Source organism: Chlamydotis macqueenii, chromosome 1, assembly GCF_036417535.1.
Source record: "Chlamydotis macqueenii isolate bChlMac1 chromosome 1, bChlMac1.mat, whole genome shotgun sequence".
Lineage (NCBI taxonomy): Eukaryota > Metazoa > Chordata > Aves > Otidiformes > Otididae > Chlamydotis > Chlamydotis macqueenii.
The window spans coordinates 63,208,619-63,234,086 of NC_141556.1; the positions used below are offsets into that span (position 1 = coordinate 63,208,619).

At 39.1% G+C, this 25,468-nt stretch overlaps 1 protein-coding gene across 3 annotated transcripts in view; it reads left to right on the forward strand.

Annotated features, from left to right (window-relative positions):
• Nucleotides 1-25,468, forward strand: part of KIAA1549 (KIAA1549 ortholog) — a 151,688-nt gene that overhangs the window by 84,825 nt on the left and 41,395 nt on the right. For all 3 annotated transcript variants that reach the window (XM_086754620.1, XM_086754637.1, XM_086754628.1), the window contains exons 7-10: nt 7,290-7,349; nt 8,928-9,073; nt 16,331-16,508; nt 18,652-18,836. In XM_086754620.1, coding sequence (XP_086610746.1) covers nt 7,290-7,349; nt 8,928-9,073; nt 16,331-16,508; nt 18,652-18,836 — 569 coding nt within the window. The remainder of the gene's footprint in view (nt 1-7,289; nt 7,350-8,927; nt 9,074-16,330; nt 16,509-18,651; nt 18,837-25,468) is intronic.

Below are 25,468 nucleotides of genomic sequence, written 5' to 3' on the forward strand. Positions count from 1 at the left end.
AGTTATGCTTAACCTGACTTCATTTTACTTGATCTTAGTCCAGATTAAAAAAAAAAGTTATTTCAATCAATATTGCTGTGAAGTATGATCTGAGGTGTGTGCCAGCAAAGGAGCCTTTGCTGCTTCTTAGTAGGGTTTACTGCCTTGGGCTTTGTGTTGCACTCAGCTGTGGCTCTGACTTCTAGAAAGCCTGGGACACTGGTGACATAAGCTTATATTTGCCCATAGGGTCTGTGTGGATTATCTGTTAGTCAGCAGCAGTAGATTTTTTGAGTAGTTTATTATCTTTTAAGGTATTACCTTTTAAGCATCTTTCACTTCTTACGTACAGCTTGCATTGCAAGTCACTTTTTCCAGACCATGGCCATCCTAAACTTAGAATAATGGCAACTGCCTGCATAGCAGAGTTGGCTTGACGCTCAGCCTTGACAACTTAACTTTGGTTAGATTTTTTTCAGATGACCTCAGTCTCATAAATAAGCCAAGTTTCTAAAGTCAACAGTTACCTTGTGCAGTAATGGATTGTTCATGACAGAAATGACTCATGAGTGGAAGCAAGATCATGAGAGAACAGTACTTGCCTTTCCCTCCTGGTGGGTGTTACTGTTAAGTCAGCCCGTTAATTCCCTGTTTCGTCTATCTCACTGTGCTCTCCAATGCAGATTTTTTAATTTTTGGAGTTATTTTAGTGAGCTATGTAGGTGCATAACATCTGACACAGTGATTTCTTGCTATACAGTTAAATGTATCAGGCCCAATGGTAGCTGCTCTTCATTATGCATCCCTGCAGTAGTGTCTCAATGAAGATACTGTAAAGAGAGTGATAGTCAACAGAAGTTGTTATCCATCTCCTTTAAATCTGTGTAAGATGATTGCACAACATACTTTCCCAATGACTAGAAGTAGTTTAAATGTACTAATTTTTTGAATTTTTTTTTTTATTTTTCAGCCTCTGCTCCCATAATCAATTTAAAAAAATGTACAAGGTTGTTGATTAATTTCCTTTAAACGTTTCTGCTCTCATTCAATCTCATGTGGACTGTACCTGTGCAGTGGTAACTGTCTTTAATTGGACCAGGACCAAAAGCCTTGAGAATCCTTGTCTATAGATGACTAGCATTTCTTTTGTTCCTTGTGAGGCCACAGAACTCAGTTTTTGGGCTGTGGCCTTTATCTCTCACTGAATTCTAATTAAATGTTGCTCTTGCCTTGATTGCTTGAAAGACATTTTTCTTTACTCTGTGTCCTCTCTTTTGCAACTTTGCCCTAGAATTTATTTAACTTTTAGTCTCTTGGGTAATGTTTTTGGTGTTGCGGGGCTTTTTTTTTTCCTGTAATGTACGCACATCTGATCCTACAGTTCTTAGTTGTATCCACATATTCTGGAGTGATATTTGTAGTGAATTTGCAGGTTGCCCCTTGCTGAGAATCCATCTTCTGGATGGTGCGATGGAGCTACAGTGTAATTAAAAAACAGGTTTTCTACCAAGGTCGGTGTATCCTGAAAGACAGGCTGGTCATAGGGGAAAAACATTCCTATTAAACATGTATGTATGCTGTTCTCCTTATTTTTGCTTTCCTGATGGTAATTAGGAAATTTGAAGGCAATTTCTTTAGTGCTCACAGCAGGAGCTCTCCCTGTGTTGTCTGCATGTTCATAGTGCCTGGCTGGTGGGGCTGATTCCTGGCCACTGCCGGTGGAGCTCTGAGGTAGCTTGTGTGTTAATGAGAAAGTCAGGCAAATAGAATGAGTGAAGAGGTCAGGCAGTGCCTTTGGAAAAAGGTCCCATTCAGATTTCTCCTCCTTTCCTGACTACTCTGAGGTTTTGCAATGAAGTAATGTAGATGTTGGCTGTTGCAGCCTGGCAAATGTAGCCTCTCTTTGTACAGTGGCATGTGTAAGGCTGTGGGTGAGTTACTTCTATAATTTTGTTTTTGAAGCTTCAGGAATTGTTTGTTTATTCCTGCTGGTGATTTTAAACAACTATGCCAACAGCGTGGTAATTTCCTTCCTGCAAATTCCAGCACAAGCCTCCAGACGTCAAACACAAAATTATTCTTCCTTCTCTCAGATCCACCAAATCTCCCAAACAATGCCGAACCTCAAATCCTCGAGCAAACCCTTAGTGTAGGAAGGCAGCGTTACTCATCAATGATGACTAAGTCCGTCATGACACACACTTTATTCCCAGATTCTCCTAAACTTGAAAAACGCTCTTTCTTTGGTACACATGCCCCAGTAGTGGGGATGATGACAGCTGAACAAACTGTATATAGACTCTTGCCTTCAGTGACCCCACCTAACCGCTGCCACAGTTTGTTGAATGAATGTCACCAACAGAGCATAGCACTTGCCTCGGAGATCTTAGAGTGTGGTGGTAGTGGTGGTGTGTCTTTGTCTGATAGAGAAATTTGGAAAACGACCTTCAAATTTGTGTAGGCTGAATTTTCAGAACATTTAATGTTGTATTAAAATAAAGAAAATAAAATACATGTAATAAATCAAATTAAAATAAGTATATTACATTTCAATTTAGTAATTCAGAATTTTTAGGAACGTTGATATCTTCCCAAAGTTCACAATGTAGAAAACATGAGGATTTGGTGGATATGGTGCCCTAAGTCAAAGAGCATCTTGTCAGCATTTGGCTTGCTTGTTGCTAGAGGTACTCCTGTTTACTGTAAATTGAGCCCACTGCAGGACAGGCTCATTTTGATGTGAACTTGCTTCGTTTGGTCTCAATAGCTGTTTGGCATATTTGTAGTCACTGTTTTGGAACACCAGACGTGGTGCGATTTGATAAGTCAGCAAAGTGGGAACACAGTTTCTCAGCTTGTTAAGAGCTATGGGTTTGTCTGTCAGCAAGCACAATAATGAATGTAGCTTGTACGCTTTTATAAGCGAGGCAACCACGCTTGGTTATTTTTAGCGGTTTGTACAGTTTTTTGCACTGTTGCTGTGACTGTATTTTGAGCCAAAGGATTTTAGATCTTCACTATTCAGAGCCAGAAATCTTGTCCAAAGGTTTAGCAACGTTGGGCAGATCCTTCTCCAGACATCTTATTCAGCAGTTCGTTGAGCATGACCAACAGCCAGATCCTCAAAGCTACTTTGGCAGGAAGATGGCTTACAGTTTTTATTTTCCAGGCCCTGAACTCTCTGTTTTCATGCTATCCCTTGATCTATAGAAGAGTCATAGCAGGGAAGGTGTTGTGAAGATCTTCCTTAGATAGGTAGCTGCTTTGCTCTGTGCAAATTAATATGCAACCTTCTGCTTTTCAGTGTGAATTTTTGGGAAAATTTTTGATATTTATGTGTTTACATATAAACACTTTGTGTATGTTATTGTTTTTATGTAAATTGTTTATATGTAAGTATGAAATATTCCTTGCCAAACTGTTGTACGCCATTTGTAACTTAGTTGTGAGGCATGGTAACAGTTAATACTCTTGGTGGTAGCTTTTTTTCCCCACCCTGAGGGCTCTGTGTATGATTTTCTAAGTTTTACAGTCTGCATCTGAAGAAAAAGAACTGATTTGTAGGTGAGCTGAGCTGTCAGGGTTGAAGTTGATTCATACGAAGGAAAAGCTACTTGTGTAAAATCACTGTATCTCAGCCCTCTTAAGTGAACTGAGACTTTGCCTTCAGTATCGTGAACATGAGCCTTGTCTGAAGGAATGGATTTGCTCCTTGCTGCTTGTTCACTTCACATTGCCTTTCACACACAGTTCTTTTGCTGGATTTTTCACATGACTAATATCTACTGTTTATACCTTTACCTGTGTGGGCTGTCCCTGTGCAGTATGTCGTTAACAACAGGAATTTTTTGTCAGCTTTTTCCACTTATTTAGAGTCAGGGTCAGTAGTGAAAGTTGTGAGTTTGACAGAGTGGACTGTTCTGTGGAGGAATAAGGCTGTTGGAGTGGCCAAGCCTGGAAACTTCCAGACTTGTTTCTTTCCCCCACAGGCTTCTAGGTGACTTCAGCAACATGCGTATATTCAAACGTTCAGTTTACACCTTCCTATGTGCCTATTTTGCTTTGTCCACCTTACATATCACAGTTTAGATTGTAAATTAGTTAAATAGTTGTGAATTACATGTCAGCAGAAAGAAAACCAAGTCTAGTCACAGTTTTTGAGTGCTAGTTCATTAAAAACAATAGGAAAAAATATATCTGGTATCCCTTTATGGCCAGAACATTTCTCTGAAGACAGGCAAAGGCTAGCTGTGGACTAGATGACGGATATTGGCCTTCATGAATTTGCCCAAATAGATCTCATTGTTTTTATTATGGCTTTAAATAGAGAGTTGCCTTGGGACTTCAGTGCCGTAAGTAGCACTTTGATGGGTGACATCTATTTCAGATATCTTCGAGATGCTGCAAGGCCGGTAAGATAATATAAAATCTTATGATACAGTTGAAAGACTGCAGAAATATTTGGCAGTTTTTATATTGGGGGATTTTGCATCAGACTTGTAACAGATACAGTGTGTTACTACTGCCCGCACACCAATATTTGCATGGAGTCATATTTTTCAGTTGATTCCTTCTCATTGCAATATTGCATTCCCTCCATGCTTTCTGTTACTGTTCCTTCATTTATCAGAAATAAGAACAGTTTATACGGTACTGGTACCTGTGGTCGGATATGGTACTAGTACATACTTCAGTAGGGCCTGTTGTAATAAAACAAGGGGTAATGGTATTAAAATAGAGGGAGGTAGATATTAGGAAAAAATTTTTTACATTGAGGGTGGTGAAACACTGGAACAGGTTGCCCAGAGACGTTGTAGATGCCCCATCCCTGGAACCATTCAAGGCCAGGTTGGATGAGGCTCTGAGCAACCTGATCTCGTTGGAGATGTCCCTGATCCTTGCAGAGGGGTTGGACTAGATGACCTTTAAAGGTCCCTTCCAACCCTAATGATTCTGTGGTTCTGTCCTGCATGGTCCCACCCGTCTCTGTGTGAGAGGGTCAGAGAGATCCTTGTTGGAGCATCTGGCAAAGGCCATGTTGTGTACTTCAGACTGCTGTCAAGAGGTTTCTGGGTGACGAGGTGACCCTTTGCCTTTTCAGTCAGCATTGAATCAATGCTGTTACTCAGTATGGTGCTTCAGGGCTGAATGTTACAATCTTCTAATGATGATAGCATCTACTTCATTAATGCATCCACAGTCATTACCAGACCAGCTGCAATCTAACTAATAATTACATTTTGTCTATCCGACTTCCCCCTCAGAATAACAATCAGTCTGTACTGTTTTTAATCGTTAGTTCAAGGGGGTGTTAGGAATCTTGCGTATAGGATCCTGCTGCAGTGCTGAGACTCCAGCTGAGCTCGGGATCTGGCCACGTGTGTTGGTGAGACACTTGAGTGATCTATGGCATAAGAGTTGGAGGCTGGATTTTCTGACTTCTAAGCGTGGTCTCAGTTGTAGAAGTGTCCCTCATTTCATGCATTCTTCATCAGATTTTAGAACCTCGCCTTAGTTGCCAGTGATCACAGCACATCTTCCTTTTCGATTTCAAGATTTTCTGCTCAAGTTGTTTTATTTTTAAATTTGATTAATGCTGTGAGAAGTTTAAGTGAATAGTCATCCAGCAATTTGCATGAATTAAATAATTTTCAAGTACTAATTAAAAAAAGTGTGAAGAGCACATTAAGTATTGAGGCAAAACATGATTTTGGTTTAAAAGAAGAAAAAACTTGCAACTGCTAGCAGTTCAGAATTTTAGGGCCATTGGAAGGTTTTTGATTTTCTTATCTTGCTCTTTCCATGCTTTGGAAAAACAACAGATGCAGTTTAGTTTATGCTTTTTTTGTTCAGTTTGTATTTGTAAATTGAAGTAAACAATTGCATGACCAGAGTAAATAGGACTTCAATCTAAAAACTACAATCTGAAGAATCATGCAGCATGATGCCAAAAAGAAATGTGTTTGTTTAAATGGACTATGAGGTGATTTTTGTGTGCCTGAGACTTTTGGAAATTTGATGCATCCTGGTCAGTATATAGAGGGCCAGTTGTTTTCTGTTCAGAATAAAGGACCATTTTCTGACGCCCTTCTGAATAATAAGTCACAAAGTACCTCCCAGGTGATTCTCTTGAAGCTAGTGTTGCTATTACTGAAATAAAGGCGGAATAAGCAAATTTTCTTTTTTTTTCCATAGGACTATTTATAAATCTATGAAAATAAAAGTACAATGTAACTAGTGATTCTTTTGTTTGTGCCTTAACAAAAAAAAAATCCGTAAGTGTTTCAAGCTGACAGAGGTCAACCACTCCACAAATTATTGCATAATTAAATTAGAAAATGGTAATTTTCTATTTCTCTGAAACATGGAACGGTGGCAAACTGTTTATGTGCCACATTCTTTCTATCCATGAAATGGTTTAAAAATTAACCTTTTTATAAAGCTTAGCAAACTGCATCTGGATTAAATATTTTGAAAAAGTTAAGACCATTCACTTTTCTTATTGCCATAGTGAAGCTTAAGACTTCCCTTGAGGAAACTGTTGGCCCAGCCCCCATCTTCACTTCTTTCCCAACATGTCTTTACTGCTCTCCAGTGGAAACCTTGGGAAAAATCTTATCCCTACTGAAGTCACTGGAAACAGATTTTGTTTACTTCACTGGGGCAAAGATTTCACTCTGGAGCAGAGCTTTTTTTGAAGAACAGAGAAATTTAGAAAGCTCAGAGCCACCGAGCCAAACACAAAAGCCATGAGATTTGTCTACAGCAATGTTTCTACATGCAATTATTTGTGATTTTTGTTAAAAAAAAAATCAAGGTGGTGTTTTTTAAATGCTTCCCCCTGCTCAAGCCTGGAATGCAAATCAGATCAATTTAGTTTTCTGCTTTACATTTAGTGTTTCCACGCAGTTTCTGTTTCAGAGAAGATCTTATTTTCATTGAGACACTCATAAGTTGCCTCATTGCCCTTTGAGCAAAAGTCTGATCCTGCAGCTAGCTCAGTCAGTCACAATAGAGACAGTGAGCTTTTAAGTTTCTAGGAGCAATGACCTCAGTACAGCAGCCTGAAATCTTTCAGGTAATAAATCTGACTGCTTCAGTTACTTCTTTTTGTTCAGAGACGAACTGAGGAGCGTGTGTTCGGAGCACTTTCCTTACCGTTGTGTCTGCATAGCCTCAGGAGTAGTAATACATCTGTGTAAATAAGATGTTTACTGACAGTATAAATTATGAAGTCGCTTCTTTTTTGTGTATGTTGTTGAGAATACTGTTCTTATGGATGTTTTTCCTCCATTCTGTTTTTCCCTCAGCCTTTCATTATCCTAAGCTTAATGTGTCTCAGTCGATGAAATCTTCCTGGGTGAGAACAGGTGCGTACAGTCTCTGTGAGTAAGTAAGAGTGCAATTATTTTTGTTAGCAGGATAACAAGCCTACATAAATATCGATAGCTTAGGGGTGTTACATTTTTATGAGGTAATAACATGCCTGGGCTGAATAAATTCTAAAACCAAAGGCCTAGTGTCCTGGAATATCTGGGAAATGTAATTCCTAGGTCTAGAATGAACTACTGCAATTCCTTGATAATGCACACAATGTAATTTTTGTGTATAAAACAGTTCATTCATAGTGAAACAGCTTACGCTGTCATATGTAAAGTTTCTACTCAGCATACTGTCAATATACTGCATTGTTTTTTAAGTTTTTATTTTAATTTAAGTGAAAATTAAAACCTTATTTGTGTGACACTTTCTACCAAAACATGCCAGGAATAAACCAAGATGAAAATAGATATATTCCAAGCATGTGAAAGAGTTCCATCACTTTTCAGTGATCTCTTCTGATTCATTCACAGCAGATCCCTCCCACTCAAGTCTTCCGGATGTTTTATTCTGTGATTCACAAATATGGTTGAGCTGTCATGTTTACATGCTCAAAGGGTGTTGAGGTTTCCTGCACACTGTAGGTCCTACCTGCTTCTTTTAAGCAGAAAGCCTTAACGGTGACCAAGCTATGCCCAGCAAACGTGCTATTAGGGTGCAGATGCCCCTCTGGATACGGTTTTGTCTTCCCACAACTTTTCCACCTGTCATTTACCAGTAGTATAGTCATACTCTTTTTTCGGGTATCCCCGTCTCCTCTCACCAGTGTCCCAGTTTAATTGTAAAAATTAATTTTAATTTTTTTAAATTGTGAAAATTTAAAAAAATGTTTAATTAGGTCATTTGAATGACGCTCCGTTCACTCCACTTCGATTTCACTGGAAAAGATCCACAGTTTCTTCATGTTTCCTATGTGTTGTTCCTCCGAGATTCCTCTCAGCATTAACTGCCTTGGTGACACTGAGTACCTGGGGTTGGGAAGTGAAGTGGGCAGGACTACAAACCATTTTTTTTTTGTGCTATGAGTGCCATACTTGTTTATCTTATCTAGGGAAGATGCACTTGGAATACACAGCTTCATTCGTGTGCTGCTGGCCTCCTATTTTTAATTCTTGCCCTGCCCACCTCCACCTCTTTATCCCTTCTGAACACAAAATTTTGACTGAAAGTAGTTGCAACAGACAATTTAGACTGAATTTTCTCTTTTCTTAAGCAATTAATTGAATGCTCATAAGTTTTTATATTTTTTTTAGAATTGAAACTATTTATTCAGTATCCTGGGTCTGTCTAGACTGGTTGAGATTCCAAAAATGCTCTCTTTTCTGTTTTTTTTTTAAATTTATTTCTTTTAACCTTTTCCCACCAAGTGTCTTCCTTTCCAACATGTAACCTCCATCTGAGCTCGGCAGTATTCCCATATGAATACAGCTGCTCTTGAATTGTCCGTGAAATGTCAGGGTGACTCAAGGCTTGTAATTGAAGTTGAAAAAAAAAAAAAAACAGAAAAAGACCACTGAATAAGTTTACTAATTCCTTTATGTTCTTGGGTTACTTTCTTTGCAATGTAGTTCTCTTGGGTGTCGTCGACCAGCGGATTCAGGAGGAAGTGTTTCAGGCTGAGATGGAGCGGAAACTAGCTCACCTGTTAAACGAGGCTTTGGTCAGAGGGCGGATATGGAGACGAGCAAGTTTTGCAGGCAGCAACATTGTGCAGGTATTGAGAGCTCAAAGTCAGAGGAAGAAATAATGGGAAATAAATATTTGAATAAGTTAATATTGTTTAAGTTTTGAGTTGAGAATGATAACTCAGAAGCATATATCACGTTTAGATAGTTGATGATGCTGATGTTTTGCACCTAAAATACGGTTCTCTTGGATACCTTGTCTTTTAAACTGAATGTAACAAATGGAAACAACTGAATATTTTAAGTGGCTACTGAAAAATTCTAATATTTTTTAAAAAATTGTATTGAAAATTATTTTACCAACATCCTGTTTCAAAAAACTTGCTGTCTTGTCTGACCTAAATGAGACGCCTAGCAAAAGTAGATAGGATGCTCATCTGAGTCAAAAAAGTGCTCTGCTGGAACAGCTACTTCACAGCTCTCTGATGTTTTGGTGATGGTGTAGAAATATGAAATAGAATCATGTGCAGCTTTATGCAGCAGTAGAGTAGTATATTCTACCCCTTGACTGCCTATTTGTCACAGTACTCCTGGTCACTGGAACAGCTTTCAAGTAAGAATGGTTAGTCAAGTCAAATTTTGCACACGTGGCAGCTTCAGCTATCTGGATTCCAGTGCAGTTTTATGGTTTTGTCACAGGTGGAATTATTCACATAATGTCCAGGAAGAACTGGGTATTTAATTTTAAGTTTTAAATTCTCACATGTGTTCTTTCTAAGTCAGTTCAACAAACTGAAAGCCAAAGTACTTTTTAATGGCTCATCTTCGCAAAAATTTTTTTTCCAGTTAATTCATCGACAGTTGGTTTACTTCACAGATGCCATTCTAGTAGTTCAAGCCTATTATCTTTATTTAATTTAATCCTACAGTTTTTGCTATGACTTAGATTTCCAAATGTTGGGATTTTCTTACTTTTGTTTTCCTGTCTCAGAAACATCTGTTTCAGTAATAGAGATTTTATTTTATTTTTATTTTATGCAGCTTTGAATTGCTGTAAATAGCTGTCTACTTCAGATCTTCTATTCCCAATACCTCTTACTGCGCTTTGTTCTTTATGCTTCAGTCCTCCCTTTACATTTAAATTGAATAAATATTCTTTATATTGCTAGCCAAGATACAGCCTATAAAATGTGTATGTGTAGATTACGGTTTTACTCTTTTACATAATAAAGCTCAGGTAATTTACTTTTGCACGCATGAAATTAAAAGTAATTCCTTTCTCTCTAAAAAATAGTACTTTGTAAAGTGAAAATCCAGTGATTTTCTTATGACTTTGTATTACTTACTGGGTCATAAGATGAGCTCTGCAGTTTATGTTCCAAACAGCAGTGCTGCTCATTTATGCCACTTACTTCATGCAAAGAGTCTGTAAACTGCTGTCTTTGGGCAGTGGAGAATTTTCTTATTTACGGTCAACACATCATACCATCCCACATAACACAGGGCTTCTCCAGGTGCTCATAACCCATGCTGTTAGATAGGGTTAGCGCTGTAATAAAGGAGATTTGAAGAAGGAAGGCTGAAGGAGATAACTTGCTGCTAGGTGTATGTGATAATAGGTGCCCTGCTTTCTTGCATGAGAATGGCAGGTACCATTGGGTGCTGTAGCTTCTTGGTAGGTTGCTTTGGCAGGATGTTCGGGTGTGTGGTAGGTGAGACAGCCTTAGAGGCTATTGTGTGCAGCTGGAGTGATGCACCTGGTAGTGGGCTCCTGAGTGGAGGATGATTTCTTTCAAGGATGCTCCCCTTTCAGTTGAAGACCTGGTCCATAGACGTTTACAATAAACCTTTTAGCTTTACTGCTGCTAATTCTGTTCCTCATAGCCAAGTTTATAAGCTATGTTGGATGTGTGTGTATATATGCATCTGTTTGTGTCTTCAGGGAGAGCTATTAATGTTTTTTGTGCTTTATATTCAGATTTTCCTGTATTTATTTCTTGCACACAAACCAGTGACTTCTGTGATAGTAAGCCACAGTGAAGTGAAAATAAGAACAGAAGCTGCCAGCAACACTGAAGTTTTGGATACTTTTATTACCAGGACATGCAGATATCCACGAAAGACTAGACACACATTTCACTTGTCTTGAGCCCCTATAGACTGGAGTTTTTCCTAAGGTGAAAGATAATTATAGTGTATTGGAATGTGACGTTTCTGAGCTCTGTGGAAAATCAGGACTGTGGGTCAGAAGGTGAAGCAATTACTTGTGAATGTTACTGCAGGCATATTAGTTTCCTTTTACGTACTAAGAAAATAGAACTGATACCTTGTGAGGCTTAGATTTCATTTCTCAAGGCATGTGTTAGGGTCTAAGAATTTTAGAAATTACTTTTTAAATCTAGACACTTTGAATAGGAGCTTTGGACTACCTAGGATGCCAAAGTAATATTTTTCCCCTCCTGTTTACCTGTCTGTGCTGTTAGCAGGTGGCACTCCATGACAGAAAAAAAGGAAAAAAAGCCTGTAATAATTAGCTATAAAAAACTCTGAAGTCCCACACCTGACTGTTATACACGAGACAGTTCCATTCATTTTTGTGTAATGCTCATATTAACGTTTCACAGAGCAAGTCATATTTTTAATGTGTATCTGCTGTCACTGCAAATTGAAGGCACATGTTTAACGCGGTTTGCATTGTGTCTGCAGAGGCTAGGCCCTGTGCTATACTTTGTCAATAGTTTATCATAATAAGTCATTCTCATTTAATTTTTTGATTAATTAAATGGCTTAATTGTAGTTTTAAAATATCCCAGAAGCTAATGCAAAAATAATTATTTTTCCTTCATGTCTTTTGACCTTTTTGGTCTTTTGAACCTAATAGAAAAAGCAATCCTACTAAGTGACAAAAAGAACAGTGTTCTGATTTAAAGAGCATGTTAGGTGACGCTGTAGTTGTAAGTAGTGAGGAAGTAGTAGATGTGAGGGGGTATAACAGGTTGTCCGGAGAGGTGGTGGATGCCCCATCCCTGAAAAGGTTCAAGGCCAGGTTGGATGAGGCTCTGAGCAACCTGATCTGGTTGGAGATGTCCCTGCTTCTTGCAGGGGGGTTGGACTAGGTGACCTTTGAAGGTCCCTTCCAATCCTAACCATTCTATGATTCTGTGATAATGTCTGAATTAAGCTTTTCAGTAAGGCAGAGGTTTGTTCTCTGGGTTTTCTACTGGCAGCTTATGCGTCTCTCCCGAGTGTGTAATCTGAAGGCCCAGTCTTGCTGGGAGTTTTTAGGTTCTTAAATAGAGCCTTTGGAGACTGCTGCTGGTTCACCTTTTCCTCAGAGGCGTTTTGCCCCTCCAGTGGCCACCCTGGGCAGAGACTGGCCCCTTCATCAGATTGCCTACAGCCTGTTCCTGTCTCTGTTTAGGCAAGCCAGTTCCTGCGCTGGCCAAGCCTCTACAAGCCAGCAGGAGAAACTTCATTAGCATTTCCTTCAGCGCCCTGGCCCTCTCAGTTTACTTACCAGTCTTTTTTTGGTACCAGTTTTTCCCCCCTAGGGGATGAATATAGTGAAAAAGGGAAAAGAATCCTCATACATTTTGAAGATTGTATATATGCACATTTGCTTGTTTCTAAGTAACGCTGGTGCATTCAAAACCCCGAGCCAGTTCACCCAGGGTTTCCTTACCCTGATGGGGTTGCTGACTGGGACACCCCACAGGCTGACTGAGACTCTGCGAACACCTTGCGAGCTTGCCCACCACCTGGATTTCCCTGCTTTAAATTATGAACTACATCTGGTTACCAAGGCAACTCTGTTCAGTGACCTGCGATATTCTCTTGAAAACACTTTTTAAATTAAATTTACTGACACCTGAACACAGTTAAGCCTTTGTTCTGTGGAGGTTAAATGCACATTTAGTATCAACAAAGACGGTATCATTTATGTACACGAAAGTTGAATTAGTCTTTTCTTCTTTTTTTCTTTGTTTTTCATTTTCTGCCTCTCATGTATTGAAATTCTCATATCTCCTCCCTCCCTATGTCATCCCTCAGTGCCAAAGTGTAAGTGTAAAATGCTTCCTTAGACATGGGCTGCATTACTGGATGCCTGGAAAATATAATTTCTGCCTCTGCTTGCATTCTTAGCACTCTTAAGGATAGAGACACCTCTGTAAACTACGAGACAAAGCCAATCTGAAGCTGCATAGAGAGTGTAATTTGGAGCAAAATGGCACAGAACTTAGCATACAGAAAGTGTGTAAAAATGGGCTGTGTACCTCAATTTCATAAACAGACGTAAAACCAGTTTAGATCCAGTGTGCTGTTTTCTGTGTTGCAGCCAACTCAGGTATTAGTTTAAAAAAACAAAAAAAGTTTTTTAATGAATCAGTGTGGCAGAGAGTAAAGCTGTAGTAAAGTACCGATATTGTCACAGTTGATGTATTTATGTACCAGTCTAGTTGTCTCGTAGTCACCTCAAGAATACCCTCCTTCAGCCATCAACTTCCCCAGAATAGAAATCCATAACCATCTCCCCTTGGATTCGAAATTTTGTCTGCAGCTTGCCTCAGTGTGATGTGAGCACTCATGAAATATTGTGTATTCAGAATGAATTATCTCAGATAAAACTTTTATCTTAGTGAGCTTAGTGCAAAAACACCAGCCTGCACCTCCACCCTCCGCTGAATTTCTTCATGCTCATTCCTGTGTTCTCTGTCCTGTGCCGAAATACCTCCAGCTGCTTCTTCCTATCCCCCCTCTGACTGTTCTCACCCATCCCTGTTCATCGACATAGGGAGCCATACACTGTTGGTTTTAATTCTGTGTTAAAGTTGTATTGTTTCAGTTCTGGCAACTTGCACTGGTATCTGTCCTTCCCCTCCACCCTTTCTAAATGCAGCTGTGGAGAAGTTCCTTTTTTAACCCATTCAGCCAGTTTCTGACTGTTACCCTGTGTGTATAAGATGCATATAATTATAGCACTTTCTGAGTGCTCCACAACACATGACAATTCCGTATAAAAATCTTCTAAATTTCTCTGATTCTGGAGCTTTGTTGCACTCAGAGAGGTTTCATAGAATTAAATGAAGAACCCATTGACTTTCACTCCCGCCTTTCAACTCGCTCGCTCTTCATGTGAGTTAAGTGTGACTTATGAAGGGTTCATCAGCGCTAAAAGCAGATGAACACCCCGCTGCTCTGTGCACTGGGCCCAGGCTCTGGTGAAGGCAGCCCAGCTGAAGCAGAAATATGAAGCTGTGGAGGTTTGTTAACTCATTATATATCTGGGTTCTGTGAAACCAGATTCAGCCTGACAGCTGTTGAATGTGTGTTGAAATCTTATTTACTGATACTCTTTTGTTAATTCGGTCAGCTGTTGGTTGCCCCTTAGCTGGTAGAAAACAGAATAGCATTCAGGATGAGAAGTGGCATGGGTTAATGGGTCCTGTTAACAGGTCTTGCTGTGTTCCAGAAATTTGCACATTTTTCTGCTCTATTTGTAGGTGTTGCTTACATCAAATTTGACTGACTTTGAACATTATTCTTTGTTTTCAGTTGATTTGGCCTAGAAAACTTTAATGGCAATTGTACTCTTTCATATATATACATGTATATAAAATTATATACCTTGCTGTTGCCACTCCTGGAAAATGCTTTTTTATGACATGTTGAGTGATGTCCCCAAAGACCAGAACATCATCCCTGTTGAGCTATAACATTGCACTGCTTTCCTTCAACATGATTTTGTTGCAAACTAGGAAGGAAAAAGAATATAAAGCTTTGCTTTTGTAAGCCTCAGAGATGCAAACATTTGTGTGTTTGCTTTACTTTAAGCCCATAGGCAGTGTTTAAGATTCTAATTTATTAAATATATACTTCGTAGTAAAGGATTATTTTGAAGGAAGCAAAATATATTGCTTTATTTGTGGCAGTTCCTTCCAGAGCTCTTCAAACTCTGTTTTATGTGATAGACTATCTGCTACAATTTGTTTGGCCTAATTCTAGGTTGAGCTCACCATTACATGTAAATGGTTAAACAGAGGAGAGTTGTTATAGGTAAGATTTAATTTTACAGGAATTCAAAATTGTTTCGTGATTCTCATATGCAATGTAGATGTTTGGTGGTTAGAGAATATCTACAGGGCTTCCTCATAGCATGCATTCTTTTGATTATGAATGTCTTTAGAAGTAGGTAGGAAGAATTGCTTCCCACAGTGTCAAATACATTCCTTCCTGAAGAAAGGTGGATGCCAGGGGGATCTGTTTGGAGGATGAAGGTGACTGCAGGTGCTTTCGCTGAGGAAGAGCAAACAGTTCTATTTGAAGCTAGCAGAATGTTTGACTGTGTAGCTGCTTAACATTTGGAAAAACTGGAACAAAGAGGTGTGTGTTATTAATAACAAAGCGAAGTCAAAGTAGGTATTTAGAGAAGGAAAAGTGCAATCAGGTTAATCTCTTCAGTAGCTCCTACTAATGAACAAGTGCTAAAGGCATAGAGGCTTCCAAGGTGGCATGGTGTTGGCATCTTTAGAGTAAAAGCAGTTCTTTTCAGTACTGGATCTGTATGCTGTCATGAAACAAGTAGGGGAGAAAAATGGAAACTTCAGGTTTGCCATAAAAACGTATTATACAAGGGATCACTTCCCTGGAAATTTTCCTTTCAGTTACAAAATAGGTATTTCTGTATATTTCCCAGGATCCTGGAACACCTGAGTAGTGCTTGTGTAATTAGACAGTGATATGTTATTCCAGCAATGTTGTCTTCCCTTGGAAGACTTCTACTCAGAATCTTTTGTGTAAGTATTAGGTGGAAATATTCTGAGTTCTAGTTTGGAAGCTAATTATTATTACTGAATATTACCTCTGTGTATCTACACTTGTCCAACATTGACTTAAGCTCTTCTCAGATGAGAGAAGTAGCCTGTGTGTACATTGCCTTTGCTGCATACTTTATTTTGGAGCACTACACATGGCACACCTTCCCATCAAACTTCTCTGGATGTTGACAATTCCCAGACTACCAGTTCACAGCAGTTACATGGTTAGTATAATTTCACATTCTTTCATGTCACAGATAGAGGGATTTTCTTTAACAGCAATTGTATTTCTACATCATAATACAAAGTGAAATAATTTTTATGCACTGGAGGTTGCACACAGTGACAGTTAAGACAGATAATGATGCTATCTTGGCAAAGCTGTTCCAAATGTTTCTTTTTAGATAAGCGTCCTTACGGTCCAGACCTTGTGAAGGGAGGGGGGAGAGATTATAAGGACTGAAAAACAGATGTATGGGAGACCCAAGTAAATACAACTTAAAATGTAAAAGCTTTCCAATTTCTTCTCAGATTGTGAACGTGTCACGGTTAGTTGGTGTTGATAACCCTGTGGAGCTGATCTATTTTGTGGAGGACCAAGATGGAGAGAGACTCAGTGCTCTGAAGTGCTCAGACCTGATGAACAGAGTCGATATCCAGCAGGCTGCAATCATCCTTGGATACCGCATTGAAGGCACCGTTGCACAGCGTAAGCTCTGTCAAATCCACACCAATGCCAGTAAAGAGAAACAGAAAGGCTGACGTTAGCTTTGGAGATTTTGGCACTGCACAGTGCCCACTGTTGCAGTGTTTCGTTCTTGGGCTGCTGCAGTTTTGACACTCCAGAGGAAATAAATGTTAGCAGTCTTGCAGTGTGAGCTCTGTGGTGTTGTTTTGCTTCTTGAAGACTCTGCTGAGCATTGAACAACAGGGTCCTTAAGTGCAAGCCTCACTGTATTCACTTTAGTGCTTGTGCTAGAAGAATACTGTGCTAACTAGATACCTTCTTGCCATTTTTGTCTCTTTCTGCTAGTCCAATATTTCTTTACAGCTTATCTTACCCAGAAGCTTGCACAAAACTTGTAGGGTAGGAGGGTGTCACTGTGAAGTGGATGTTTCCTTTAGCTGATTAAGGGCAGGGAAGTTTAACACGTCACTACTTTTTGTCTGAATTACTGTTTCTGTGAGTGAAAGATGTAGACTCATGCTAATTTGGGCATTTTGGAGGATGTGAGCAAAAAGAAACAGTTTATTTCCTTCATTGAGTATGACTGATCTTATTTTTATCTGTTTATCCATCAGTAATCTATAAGTAATGTAATCTTTTAATAAAGGTAATATAAAAGTAATGTCATACACATCAGACTAAATATGAGAAGTCACATAAAGTTGTATAGTGACTTATATTTGCAGTAAGGAGCAAGACAGAAGACCTACTCAAAATTTCATGTTGTGATTAGGAAAGAAACTTTAAAGTATTTTAAAACAGTAACAGATATGTATGTGATCTGCAAAGTGCCTCATTGATATGAATGCTTAATTACCTTTTCTCTTTTCTGTGCAATACGGAGGCATGAATTACATTGTACCACAGGGTATTTTGCCAATGGAATGTGTCTGATTTTTAAAATTCTCTACAGAAAGGAAAGAAAATGGTAATAGTGGAACCATATGGATGTGTTTCTAAACTTTGTCCCTGATTAACACTGTAGTTTAAAGATAGGTCAGTAGCTCATATACATCTGTTTAGTATTTGTTGATGGACTGTAATATTGATTAGACAGAAATGCAAAAAAGTTGCAAGAATAAGTTCCCTTTACAAAAAATGGTAAGTGTTGAACAAACTTAATGAAATGTTTATAGCTTATTCTGCATCCTGAAAGTTTGACACATCATTAGAAGGTTCTTTTAAGAGACAAAGAATCAGAGGATTTTTAAAAAAAATCTTCTTATTGGAAGAAACTAGACAAAAAAAGGTTATTTTTATAAGAAAATGTAAATGTCATAAATGAGCTGTCAAATATATAAAATAAAAGAATTATAATATTTTCCTTTAATCTCCAGGTTCATCACTGGAATGACATTAATAAAAATTATATCTAAAAATAAGATTGCACTTCGAACTTGACTAGAAGTGTATTACTGCTGTGGTTTTTAGTCCCACATATAACCACTATGCAAAGTAGAGCAAATGAAAGTTTTGATGATTCTTCCGGTTCACTTTTTACATGCATGACTGGTTTAATTAGACTTTCCAGTAGTTTTTTTCTTCTGTTTGGGGCTAAAGGATCTCTCAATGAAACAGAGAAATGAAAAAACAATGAAATAGAGAAAGAGAAAAAAGTAATAAAAAATGTGGAACTATACACCTTGGGGAGGAAGGTCTTACTGATTTCAAATTGACTGTGATTATTGGTGAGGATGGTAACAAAATACATAATGTATAACTAAAGAGAAGAGGCAACTGATAATACTGCTTAAAGCAGGATACAGACAATAAGGTTGTAAAGTCCTTCTCAGATTTGTTAGTGGTAAGTCATTTTTCTGGACCCATTTCACTATGTCAGCTTAGTCTTGGGTTACAGAGTGATGTCACAGAAGTGTATTTTCATTAGTAATTTAAGCACAGGTCTTCAGAAGGTAGGCTAGGACAATTGATCAAATGTCCCATGCTTCCTGAGCCTGACATATGTTAACTTGTAAGTGGTATGACATTTCCTGTGGTGTGTGGCTGGTTTCTAATAAATTCCTTAACTACCATTTACAAGAACATAAAAGTACCTAACCTTGGAGTGTCCTCATTTAAAAATATATAACCACATAAAATTGCTGTCTTCCTTTTAACTTCACAGCTGTGGAGAAGCTGAAGGAGTCCACTTCAGAGTCACAGAACAGCAACCTATGGATTATTGTTGGTGTGGCAGTCCCTGTTGCTGTGGTGCTCCTGATCGTTATTATTTTATACTGGAAACTTTGTCGAACAGACAAACTAGAGTTTCAGCCAGACACGATGAGCAACATTCAGCAGCGACAGAAGGTAAAAGGGGAAGCTGTGCTGAGAGGAACTTGAGTATTCTGAGCATAAATGAACATGAGTGTCTAGGGAACATCTAGCATCCTTAAGTAGCATGTGGAAACACAGTTTCAGAGCCTTCCGGTTAAAAAAAAAAAAGAGAGAGGGGAAAAAAGTCAAATGATAGTTGAAGTCAAGCATCCCATAGTGTTGTGTTTGTTCTCCTAGATATATGATATTACATTAGGTAGATACATCCTTCTGAAATGTGGGCACTGATGCTGAAAGGAGCCTTTCTTTATCACTTCATTTCAAGGCTTTGGCTAGGACTGGATAAAAGGAAATACATTGAGTGTCGAATCACTGACCTTGTTCTGTGCAGAGGGCTGGATTTTTCTTTGAGAGCTTCTGCTGAACTAATTTGACAGCTAAACGGCACCATCCATTATACCTCATGCTGGAAGTAGAATTTGCTAGAGCCTATCCTTGCTGCTCTGTGTTCCGCCAGGTCTCTTGTGTCGCCATTATGAAAGCCTGCTGCAGGACTAGAGCTTTAATTAGTGGATCTACATGAGATTGCATGGGTGAGCATGTTGACCAAAGTGTTGGAGGATTGCGTTAGGATAGTGAGAAACTCAGTAGTCTGCCTTTTTCCTGCTCAAGACTGTGAATTAAAAAATATGTGGCCTAGGATTTTCACAAAGGATATATTCAGTAAAAAGAGTGAAAAGGTGACTGAGGGGTTACAAATCCTATTTTTCCTTTTTACAGCTGAAGAGAACCGATCTGTGTGTCAGAGATGCTTATTACTGACTATGCATTCAGAGGCATTATTAAAGGCAAAGTAATCTGCCTGTGCTAATCCTGTGGTACTGTAGTCGTGTTCTTGTACTGTCACCTCATGTTCAGTCATACAGTTTTCTCCATAACAAGTCTTGTCTCTACACCATGCTCTCTTTCAAGATAATTAATGATGTGAAAGATGAGAGAAGCAGAAAGCGGTTGCACTTCCAAAGCAGTCGGAACAAATCAATAGTAACTTCCACTTGTCTTGTTGCTGCAGACGGAATGTCAGAATCGAGGTCAGCAACAAGTGGTACCCTTTGATGAACTTCACCCCCTGGTACCTTATTTCACCTGTGCTGAAAGATTAGCACAGATTTTGATTGATGAAGTTCCCCACAGTAGTTTCAGCTAATTTGAGACGGGTCGTACAAAAAAGGTGAGAGGGGATCATTACCCTTGGTACACTTACTTCATCACGTAAATTTTTGGTACCCCTCTGCTGTCGCAGGCTTTTTATAAAAAGCAATTGGGTTGAGTTGACTGTAAGGACAGAAACATCTTTCATAGTTTTACTTTCTTTTGGAAAAATGACTCGGTTGTTTTTCTCCACAGCTTCCACAGTATTCTTCATTTTAATCATTCATGAATCAGAACCCTTGAACTTGTTTGTGTGCAAGTCTTATTTCAGTTCGCCTAGGGAGCCTGTCACTTTGCCTTCTTTAGGGAAGTCACCGTAAGCAAACTAGAAGGAACCAGTAAGGACATCTAGTCAAATCCTTTTGCCAGTGGATGGCTCATACGTTAATACTAAATGAGGTAAAGCAATAAAAAGTGTCTTAATTTTTTATCACTTAGCACATTAAACAACTGGCAGAATCTACTTTGAAAACAATTTTCCTCCTTTTCCCAAGATCCAGAACAGTAGTAGCACTCTGGCTTCCTTCGTAGCAGGCTGTCTTGGGGCTTTCTTATGTCTTCAAATAGTGTGTTGGAATTCCAGGTCAGAATAGGGCCTATTTATCAAGCACTGAAGACCCCTGTACAGTCACAACAGCTTACAAATGACTGGGGACATTTGATCTGGTCCTGCCCTTTAAAATTTTTTTGTTTGTATTTTTTATTACAGTAAATGCAAAGAAATGATTAAAGGAGTGAAATCACGTGGACAGGGAGTTAGGTCTGTAAATAAACTCAATGTAAAAATGGACTCAGGCTCCCCCTACAATTGCTCAATCCACCTACAATTATTTCCATTCCCTCTTTACAGAGCTTGACTCTCGTACCACGGGAAAGTGAAGGCCTGCACTGCATCTGTGAATGAAAGGGTATTCAAGTTAAAGATCTGGATTTTTCTCTTGAAATCAATATTTCATTGGTCAAAGCCATAAAGATGCATTTATAGTGCTAGCTCTTCTCACTTCCATTAATATTTTAAAAAATTCTTTTAATATAAATATAAATGGAATGTATAAATATCCAAGTATTTCATTAACATATGCATGGCATATCCATACTGGAGCTAGAAGACAATTCTTTTCAAACATGTAATAAGTCTACCATGTGTTTTGGACTTGAAGATGTGTGTTAGCTGGAAGATAAGAAACTGAGACACCCTTTCCTTGTTCAGATGAAATAGGATATCATACTGCACTGGTGGATCTCCGGAGGTATCACCAGTCTTTTTTACAGTGTGTTTAATTAGCCGTTTTAACACAGCAGATCAGTAGGCAGCATAATAATCTGTTAGAATTCACAGTACCAGCTGATAGCAAATTATGTCACCTGTAACTTAAAAGCCTGCGACAACGTTGGGAGTGGGTTGAGAGGAAAGCCTGTTTGCTTCACACTGAGAAAAGAGTTTGCCACTAAAAGGCTGGTTCCTTGAAACATCAAGAGAGAACTTCTGTAACGCACAGTAATGAAGATTACGTAAGAAAGACATAAGTGTTGCAGGAGCTTTTTATTCTCAGTTTAGAGTCTCTTTTACAAATTTGCATTCTTCTCTTTAGAGAGGTGCTTTAAAGACACTACAAACTTTCCAGGATTCTGTAGCCCCATGTGTTGTTATAGTACCATCTTTTCTTTCTTCCTTCTTTTCATTTAATCACTTAATTCCAGTTTTAAACTCCTGCTTTTTCCTGAAATATTTTGATATGCACTCAGACAATATAATTATTTATGTTTTCATTTTAATCTTCTGTATGTAAAGGTTTACTTTTACAGAGTAGGTATGATTTTATGGCCACCATTAGAAGTAAGACCCTCACGGTTTGTCTTCTGGTGAAGCAGACCAGTACTATTACCTGTTGATAACAAGGCCCTACATGACTTTTGGATGCACCTCGAGGATATGGCTGCATAGGTACACCTCAGTGAAGTAAAGATCACCAGGTAGTTGTGTTACACTGGCCAGTATCACTGAATTCTTGTGTATCATGCCAGCATAGCTAACCTGCTTTGGTCCCTTATCTGCTCTGTGGACAGCCCTTTAGAATATTTGTGTCACAGTCCCTCGCTTGTGACTGTCAATAATAGCATATTTCCCACTTCAGCAGGCATAGCTGTGTTGAAAAATACTCAGATGTTGCAGTGACAAACCCGTGGAAGTACCCAAGACTGCATCTGTGTTTATATGCCATAGCAGCCCTGAAGCTGGGCTTGGGTCCAGATTTGCTGCCTATCCCCACCCTCAAGGCCAAGTCACTCTCAGACATAGTATAGATAATAGTAAGGATAATATTTCCTCTAAGGTAATGATGTGGACAGGGTAGACTGTATTCAGCGAAGGTCTCTTTTGCAGATTTGCTGTACCGTGCCACTCTACCAGTTTCAGTTCTTTCTATCTGGCCTTCTGGTTTCACCACAGGATCAGTGTCTTGTAGACAGGATGGTGTAAAGGTCCTTATTAAGAAGGCTCCTAATGTTACCTTCTGCAAAGGATGTAGAGAGAGCCTGAACTCAGACAATACTAAGGGATATCTTATTTCTGGGTAGTCTCAGAAGTCTGCTACTTTAATTAATATAAACATAAATACACAGGAAATAAAACTTTTGTGAAAACTGGTACTAGGGAAACCAAGTTTGAAGATAAAGTAATAAAAAAAAATACGGACCTTGAAGAGGATTAGCTAATCCATCTCTCTGCCTCAGAGCAGGATTACCTGAAAAATATTGGGTTACCTCTTTCATTTTTTCTTTCTGGAGATCAGATGGGAAAACATGCTTAGATAAAAGTTATTTGGACCCTTTTTAAACTGGGAGCTAAGGAAGCAGGTCAGAGCAGTGAAAAGATTCATTGGTCTGTGCAAGGATAACTTTTTTCAAAAGATGGAACTAAGATATTTAAGGGCACATCAAGTATTCATTACTTGTTCTGTAAGCTGTAGCATCCTACTGGAAATTCACCTTGATGTGATCTGGATTGTTGCAATGGGTAAAGATGTCTTTGCCTTTGGAAGTAAAAAGGTGCATAAGTGGCATTATTAAATTACAGGATTCTCTGTCTTGCCATTGCCTATATCCACCACAACATTGTCCCAACCTGAGCTTTTTTCCCTGCGTAGAAGCTGTGCGTCTTGAGGGCGATTGAATTTTTGCCATGGGCTATTTTCCTTCTTCATTAAAAAGTGGATAAATGTCTTTAATGCCCAAACCATAATTCTGCACTGTACCGGACTAGTGACGTTTTTATTTGAAAAAGGTCAACCCTTTCCCTCTTCTTCAGAGAGAAAAAAAAAACCCAAACAAAAAACCAACCTTCTATATATTATCTGTAATGCAAACAGAGTTGGCAGTTTTATTTCTTTTTCTATGTACATCCAAAAATTAAAATGGAACCTGATTCACTAGGGATTTTGCTTTCCCTGCTGTATACAAGCATGTGGAGAAAAAAAGTCAAATCCTTTGCTAGGACTTTTCAGAGGTGGTTTCAGCTCTACACAGTTATTAATGGAAAGACTTCTTGCCCTAATGACGAAGATCTCACACCTATGGACAAGCTTAGTAATGGTTTCTTGATATTCTCCTGTAAATGCTGGGCATGCTGAAGTCGTTGCCTTTACAGTGCTAACTTAGTCCAAGTTGCTTATTCAGCTTCTAGTTTTTCCAAGGCCGCATCCTAAAATTCTAGGGAGAAAAACCCTACTTCTCCAGCCAGGAGTCACTGCTCTCTGGGGCCCTATGCATGCCGCGATGGTTCTTAAAGCTGAACATGTCTCTGGCTCAGTGTCCCACCTTTGCGTTCACGTCTCGGAGGGGTGGGGTGGCTCAGTCCCCACGAAGCCTAGGGCAAAGCATCCAGTACCCGACCTTCTTGAGTGGTAGCACAGATAGTGTCAGAGCTGGAGGGCTGCCAGTTTGCATTGTGTGCCAGCAAACCTCAGCTGATGTGTAGTCATCTGGGGACTGTTACAAGCCCTTGCGTGTCTGCTCTAATCTGTGCGGCTTCTGACAGCCAGCCAGACCTCCATGTGTCACTCACACTTACAGGTAATGAGTAATGTATTCTGCAAGATGTCTGACAGGCTTGCGTGGATTTTACTTTTTCCCACCCAAGCAGGGACATCTGATATCCGAATCTCATGTTTCAGGTGTAACTTTACACCTTGGAATTGAGAGTTTTGCTTATTATTGTGTCTTCAGTAGACAACCTCTTGGATGTCCCTAGGATCAAAGAGGCCAGCCCTGCTGGAGGCTAAATACTAGGCTTCTGCTCCTGGTATAAAGAATTCTTGTGATGTTTTGACATCCTGTAATGCTTTTGTTCATCTGTATAATGTAGAGGCAAGAGCTCTGCATTGCAGAATAATTCTAGTCAAGAGAGACTCATCTTAAGAAAGGCAGCTGACACCAATCTTATAAAAACTACTTGAAAACTGACATGAGTTTCTGCAAGAGATTCATGTCTGTGCCTACTGTTTGCATAACAAATATCATTCGTTTCTAGCAGCAGCCTTAACTAACTATCGGAAGTGTTGTCTTTCTGGAATCGGCATACAGATTCTGCTGCTTCAGAGTCAATAGCTGGATTCTAACAAGGAACACAGTATTCATCATCTTAATTACTTCTCAACACTACATTTCTCTGATGGCAATTCCTCTGCAAGAGCTCTTTTGTGGGAACTCTTCTTTTATAATGAGGATTAACTATTCATAAGTTGTAGAAATAAAATACCGCACTTAGATATACTGTTTATACTGATAGATAAAAAAAAAAATTAAAACATCTCCATCTGCTTTTTTACGAATATTTGAGTTCTATCTTGAGATCAGATGAAAAGACCAGCTAGCCCAGGTGCCAAAAGAAAAAGCTTATAGAAGGGGAGAAGAACAGAGCAAGTACATGTGATGTTTTGCCTTGAGTAACTCTTCAGCCTCCAGTTATTTGTGGCTGAGGGACTTTCTCTTGAAGTGGTGATATTTAGCAACCCTCAACAGATTTCTCTTCCACAAACTTGTCCACTCCTTCCAAACCCATCTGAGCTGCTAACAGGGGTTTCCACAGCATGCTAGATGAAGAACCATGTCATCTTGTTTCATCTTGCTTTTATCCTGCCACCTCCTTGTTTTCTGTGATGCCCTCTAGTCCTTGTATTGGAGGGGACAGTGAAGAGCTGACTCCTAGGCACTTGTTCCTTGTCTTCCTGACTTTATAGATCTTTGTCGTATTCCCGTCTCTGTCATCTCTTTTGTCCAGAGGAGTCCCGAGTCTCTTCTTTTGAACTGGCTTTTAAACCAGCTGCTAGCCTTTGAAAAGGCTAGAGCATTTTCTAATTCTTTTCCATCCTTTTTGAGAGGGGGATACTAGAACTGCATATGCTATTCGAAATGTAGGTGACCCATGGATTTGTAGAGTGACATGTATATAGAGG